Source organism: Phalacrocorax carbo, unplaced genomic scaffold, assembly GCF_963921805.1.
Source record: "Phalacrocorax carbo unplaced genomic scaffold, bPhaCar2.1 SCAFFOLD_32, whole genome shotgun sequence".
Lineage (NCBI taxonomy): Eukaryota > Metazoa > Chordata > Aves > Suliformes > Phalacrocoracidae > Phalacrocorax > Phalacrocorax carbo.
This window is the reverse complement of record NW_026990280.1, coordinates 2,859,114-2,865,766: the sequence shown is the minus strand read 5'-3', so window position 1 is coordinate 2,865,766 and position 6,653 is coordinate 2,859,114. Positions and strand designations below refer to the sequence as shown.

Here is a 6,653-nt window from a genome sequence, read left to right as displayed (position 1 = left end):
GCTGAAGCTTCACCTTTTGCAAAGGAAGTTGAAAACATTCAGAAAACTCCTCTCTTATTTCTTGCATGGTCAAACTCTACAGAAATCAGCAGCACCACTTCGGGCTGGGTTTGCTTATGGCGACAACTTTATTGTTTTGATCGTAAATGTCAGGTTTGATGGTCAGCATTCTTCTGAGAACGTTCGCCTGCAGCCTTTGCTGGTCGGTCGCAGGTTGCGATGGCAAGCTCAGGCACAAGTACTCAAGGCATCTCTCCATAAGCCACACACCTGAAACGCCTGGCAAAGGGTGAGGCAACATTTCCTGGTGATGCTGCAAACATTTCTTACTTTTTCGTCCTCCCCTCCCGAGTCCTCTTTGGATTTCTCTTCCTTCTTCACTTCCTTGCGTTTCTTTTTCAATTTTACATCACCAGAATGCTCGCTTGTGCCCTTCTGCACCTTCTTTTGGGAGCACTTCCATGCTGCTCTGCAGAGGAGCGTTTCCTCTTTCTGTCTGCTGGGTTCTCACTTGCCTGGCGAGAGCCTGCAGCCCCTGGGTGAACTGGCACTGGTGGGAGCACAGGTGGTTCAAGCAAGTATTTCCCAGGCTGCTGGTCACCTACTGAAGCAGGGTGTGGGCCTGCTCTGCGGCCGCTCGCGCCGTGCACACCTTCCCCTCCTGAGCTTCTGCTCTCAGCAGGGCCTTTTCTCTTCCCATGGGAAGAGCTGTGCAGGTCACCGCTGCCGTGCGCCAGCTGACGGCGAGTGCGCTTCTGCATTTCCACAGAGCAAGTGCCCCTCCGCTTGGGAGGCAGCCGATCTGGTTGGCATCCGTTCAGCTTCTCCCGCAGGTCACCACTGCTGTGCGCCAGCTGACGGCGAGCACGCTTCTGCATTTCCACAGAGCAAGTGCCCCTCCGCTTGGGAGGCAGCCGATCTGGTTGGCATCCGTTCAGCTTCTCCCGCAGGTCACCACTGCTGTGCGCCAGCTGACGGCGAGCACGCTTCTGCATTTCCACAGAGCAAGTGCCCCTCCGCTTGGGAGGCGGCCGCTCTGGTCGGCTTCCATTCAGCTTCTCCCCCTCCTCAGTGTCAGACCGCACTCTCTTCCTGCCACGGTGCTGAAGGGCAGTTCCTGCTGAGCCCTGTGTTTTTCTCACCCATTGGATCCTCTGCATATTTCCTCTACCTTCTTGATTTCTCAGTCCCACCATGCCTCCAGAAAATGGACTCTTCGGCACCTGACCAAGCCTCACCACAGAAGTGCTCTTTGTCTCTTGCTGTCCAGCGCCTGCTTGAGGGGTCAAATCATGGTGCCTGGAGAAACAAGAGTCACCTTAGTCTCGGGCTGTTTTTGCAGCCTCCTCATGGCTTCAGTCTCCTCCTATCATTTTCCAGCAGCACTTGATATGGCATGCAGGAGCCTGAACCAGCACTAGAAGCCAGGCATTAAGTCATGGTCTTCCAGCCACGTCTGTCCCTTTCAGAGCAGCAGTAACTCATCATTACACCCTCTCGGACCTCCATTTTGCCTCCTGTCGCAGCTAGCCAGTCTCAGAGAGCAGGCAGCTGGCGATTTACACACGCGCAACAGCTTGGTGCAGTGACAAGCAAGAAGAGAGAAGGAAGGACCTGGCAAACTGCACGACAGACAGAACTCAACCGGACAAACAGTCATGCTCTCCTAGGACAGAAAGCAAAACCCACGGGAGGCCAACAGCAACAACAAGGTCAGTCACAGGAGAGGCAGCGTATTCCAAACACCCTTTCACACTTGTTCTTACCTGGCATAGAAGAGCAAATATGCGCGCTGGCGCAGAACCGTCTTGATGTTACACAGCCGCACAGAGGCATCGTTCATCTTGTACCACTGTCCATTGCCGCCCTGCAACGAAAGGCAACGCTATCTTTAGGGGAACGGCAGGGTTTTGAAAAGAAAAACACAGGCAGGGCACCACGGAAGGACACACAATACACCACCACAAATCACAACATTGACTTTTACCTTTACGAAGCAGTAATAGTGTCCTGCCTGACAGCTGGAACCTTGATGCACCAGGACAGCGTACAAGGAATAGAGGAGCGGTTCTCCAGGTGCTTCAGACGTGTATGCGCCAAGGTCCAAACATTCCGGATACTCCACATCCTAAAGAGAGTCCAAGAAGACTCAGACATTATCCCGAGAGCCTATAGGAAACAGCCTGAGAAAACCTTCTCCCCAAACACAGGCTAGAGGTCTAGAAATAGATCTTCTCGCTCCATCAAAAGCAGGTGTTGCCATTTCACCACTGAAGTGGCAGAAAACTCTGCTCGGCCAAACCGGCTCTCGATGAGCACAGTAGGAACTTATCTTCACACCGGAACCTTCCTCTTACCACACGGGAAAGAGCAAGGCATAGCTCTTGCATTGTTTGTTCTCAGGTGGTGCATTCCATAGCCATTTTGTGCAGATGCTAGCAACGTCCAGAGAAAAGGATCCTGCTTGGGGAAAGGTCTCCTTCCAAGCAGACAAAGTCCCAGCGCACTCACAGACATACCTTGCTAATCTTGCTGCCGGAGAAAGGATCAAACCTCTTCAAGCACACTGTCAGGACATTGGAGGAACGATGTATTGTAAGCCTCTTGGACGCAGCGACCAGCTCTTCACACCTTGAAGACAAGCACAGACCCGACTGTTGCAACCTATCTTCTCCCTGCTCCACCCTCCTCCAGGTAGGCTTGAGTTACGGCTTGCTTTGCCCAGCTGTCGATGCCCGTGTTTGCATCGCAGAGCCCTTCAGCCCGTAGGCTCTCCCTGAAGGTAGCTTCGGGCTAGGCTGCCTCACTCTGGAGAGCAGCAGGCAACAGTCTTTACATGACAAGAACTAGCCACGACACTGCTCAGAGAGCCAGCAGGGCTGCTACGGCTCCGAGGACTAAGGCCTCCCGCACAGAGACCCAAGCACCCAAAAAGCCTTCGAAATGAAACTGTTGACTGCTTTCTTGAGGAAGCCGCCATTGTCAAATCCCTCTGCAGAGCTCCTCCCGGCTTCGGCTCACCACCGCACAGGGGACGTGTCTTTTCCCTTCTGGCCACAGGGCTCGTTCAGTGGGCAGCTTCAGAGCGAGGAAGGCTGACCACCTCCAGGGCAGGCAATGCCAGGAATAAAATTATCATCAAAGCTTTCCAAACATTCAGGCCAAAGGGGAAAAAAATACCCATCTTAGAAACAAATGCATTCTATTCCAAATTCTGGACGGTGCGGGTGGAACAGTTGTACGGGGAAGGAAACAAAAAATAGAAAAAACTCCAAGCTGGCTCATGAGTGGGTTTCCCAGATAAGTCAAACCATAGCCAGTGCTCCCAGAGGTGTAATCCCGTAAGCCAGGATCTGCTGGGAAGCTGTCATTAGGCATGATCTTACTTGCTACATCTATAGCCATTTTCACCACCCAGCAGCTCAGGTCTGACAAAGCCTTCCAGAGCTTGAGTGACAGAGGAGCATTCCTGGATGAGAAAGAAAGGAGAGAGCGCTAAGCTCCTGGAAACGCAGCGTCCCAAGAAATAGCTCCCCGTGGCGTACCAGCATCTTCCCAACAAACAGCTACCCCTGGGGGGCACCAGAGTTGCCTGCGGTACGCGTGGTCAAAAATAACAAAAGCAATGAGACAGGTATTGCGGGAGCCCGGAGCAGGGCGGTGTGACAGCGTCGCCTTGGCTGTAGGTACCACCCGTACTCTTTGCCCAGCTGAAACCCAGCACACGGCACAGGGAGGCCATTGACAGGGCTTCCACAGAAAGCGCACGGAAGTCCAGGTCCCTTCCCACCCAACAACAAGCTCTTGCGTGGTAACGGCGCACAGGTTGAAGTCAACAGCCTTTACTGGAGATAACCTGGGCCCCCTGCAGGGGCCTTGAACTAATTTGCACCCCAATATCCAAACGTCTCACCTGGATATCCAAAGGAACATCCAGGAAGGGCTCGTAGGAATCGGAGACTGCTTGGCAGCTCAAGCACGTGACTAGAAGGCAAATCAAAACGCTCAGCGACAGGGGAGATCAACGGTGCCGGTTTATGCTCTTCCTACCGACTACACCAGTCACATGAACAGCCGTTTCTCACAGGCAGGCAGAAGGGCACAGACAATTCCAGGAGAGCGACAGTTGTGGAAAAGTACCTCTGGATCTCAGAAAGCCCCCAAAGATTTGATGGACAACGGTGGTGGTTTCAGAAGAGATGTCCCAGCTGGAAATAAATGGTAAGGCGGCAGAGAGTTATCTCCTCCAGGAGTTTTACTTGGCCTGAAAACCCTGGGCACAGGTTTTCCTTGACGGGGTTACGTGAAGGAGTGCGAAGGGCTTCGGAACACTGGAGAGGCAATTTGCTTACTCGCTGCTGCCACTCAGACAAGCCCTCTGCATGGCATCGACCGTGTAGCGTAAGAACTCGTGGGCGTCCTCCTGCACGCCAAGCTGGAAATGTTCTCCTATGCCTACGAAAGAAGCAGCTCGTAGTTGTCTCGTACCAGAAGAGAAGGGAACGTGTCAAGGCACCTGAAGCGACTTACGTGTGAGAACACTGACGACAGCCGTAGGCTGGATGGCGCTGTCTGAGGAACGCAGGACGATGTTAACGTGCTCTTCCATTGTGCACATCATGCAGAAGCCTTGCTGACGACCTGAAGAGGGAGGGAGGGAGGGAGAGAGGGAAGCTTCTCAGGTTAGCAAAATACCCGTAGCAATGGGAAACCTAATGGAGATCTTGAAGTTACAAGGACAGTCTCCGCTCCTCCTCTCCCAAGGTGCCAAGGTCCCAACAAGCCCGGGACACATTAGTGCGTAGAGAACTTCCTTCAGAGGGCAGCTTAACTGACCAAGGTTTTCTGTGCAGTAAGCAAGGAGGGTTGAACTTGCAGGAACAGGGATCAAGACCCGGGGCTAGAAAGAGCTGCCTTTCTGAAGATGAACACAGTTAGATATGACAAGCGGCTTCTAGGCGTGAGTGTTCGAAGAACACCGCCCTGGGGGGCTGAGAAAGAAGGGCTGCTGTCCTCCTAAACCAAATTCCAGACTCTGGGAACCCTGGGGAAGTGCCCAACAGATTGACAAGGAGATGTTCTTCAAAGGACTCACACGACTGGCTGTGCTCCCGAGAGAGCAGGTAGTTGGCCAGAGGGGGTGTGTACGTCAGGCACTGCAGGACGGAGTTGAGGAAGCACGTGTTGCCCAGGTTGTCGAGCCCCGCTCCAACTCTCTGTTGTTGCTGCCAGGCCATGCGAATCTTCTCTGGGGGAAACAGGATCCTTTGTGGAGGAGCCGCTCCCTCGGAAACGGCTGCAGGGAAATGACATTTGAAAAGAGATGAGAAGAAATTGCTGCACGAAAGCCTATTTTAGCAGTCGAGTTCTGTACAGGAGCACCCAGGATGACCAGCTCTAACCTCCAACACAGAAACATTGGGGGAAGCCTAACACTGCCCTTGAAATTTGCTGGTCAAGAAACACTTTTGGAAAACAGTCTGTTCCCACGCTTCCTTTGGCCAAAGTGCAGCAAACCCACAGTCTGATTGCTGTGCCTCGGGCTACCTTCCTTTCTCTCTAGGGTCCTCAGTTGGATTAGCAGGCCAAGCCTTCCCTTTTCCTGAGTGTAACTTGACAAAACCAAGCAAGGACCTAGCACAGAAGGGACCCCTACTGCTGTCAGACCTTTCTACGAGCAATGACATCTTTCAAAGGCTTGTGCAGAGTGGCAGAGGAGTGACAAAACATGTTTTCTGCTGTCTAAGCCAAAACCCCTGGGTGGGTCTGGCTGCTACCAGGAAACGCCCCAGGATTCACTCCTCCAGGTGGTCAGCACGTCAGCATTCAGGGAAGGGGCACCAGCCGCGCCCGCTGCCTTTGGGGATTCGCAAAGCCCAAGCCTGCCGGTGAAGCCGTTACTCACAGGAGTCGTTCCCCGTTGTGGCCATCGCTCCTCTCAGCAACGGAGGGGAAAGCTCTGGATGACAAAGGGTGTCAGGAGGCGCTCCAGAAAGAGAAGATAAGCACCAGTCCTGTCACCTGAGTGCAAAGGAAGGATTGTAGTCAAACAAAACGAGTTTAAAACGCCCCCTCAAACAAAACCCACAGAACAGCATCTGCCATCACAACTCTTTCAGTGGTACCTGTAACAGCCGCGGAGCTGCAGGCTGACGCCCTCACCGTCGCTGCCACAGGGCCACAGCTCCCAGCACTTTCAAAGGCCCATTTGAAAGACTCCAGTGCATGGCACCGCCTCTGAAGAGGACCTGCTGCCGGCCTGTTGCCACCGCTAGCAGCAGAGCCCGCCCTGGCTCTCTAGCCCACACTTCCCCCCTGTCTGCAGGAGCCACCGGCTTTTGGCTGCTGCTGCTGCTTCAACGGCTGCAGTTGCCGCACTCCTTTTCTGTCACCCTTCCTACTGCATCGGTCAGGGTGGGCTTCTGGTGATTCTAGGCTGCCCCAATGCCTCCGACTACGCTGCCACCCGCCTACTCCCCTACACTGGGTTCTGGCATAGAAGTACTAGCAAATAGGAACTCTGCCCATAGCAGACATCTGGCCAGGCTAGAAAGGTGCAATAGCTCAGCCTAGGGCTCGGAAGGTATAGAACAGCCTCTACTTTTACCCTGGATCTACCTACTCTATGATCTGCCCTGCAAGTCAGATCAGAA

The 6,653-nt window shown here is 53.6% G+C and overlaps 1 protein-coding gene across 2 annotated transcripts; it reads right to left on the bottom strand.

Moving 5' to 3' along the window:
• Positions 1 to 2,040: 2,040 nt before the first annotated feature.
• On the bottom strand, positions 2,041 to 6,325 carry LOC104044724 (ubiquitin carboxyl-terminal hydrolase 42-like). Of its 2 annotated transcripts, none has more exons than XM_064440092.1 (4): positions 5,906 to 6,325; positions 5,096 to 5,296; positions 4,531 to 4,641; positions 2,041 to 2,128 (listed from the first exon to the last, which is right to left on the bottom strand). In XM_064440092.1, exons 1-4 carry the CDS (start codon positions 5,928 to 5,930, stop codon positions 2,082 to 2,084), a joined length of 384 nt encoding a protein of 127 aa, XP_064296162.1. In that variant the 5' UTR covers positions 5,931 to 6,325; the 3' UTR covers positions 2,041 to 2,081. The 2 variants fall into 2 exon arrangements, with proteins under 2 accessions (XP_064296162.1, XP_064296161.1); XM_064440091.1 differs by lacking the exon at positions 2,041 to 2,128 and adding an exon at positions 4,216 to 4,455.
• Between the last annotated feature and the right edge of the window lie 328 nt (positions 6,326 to 6,653).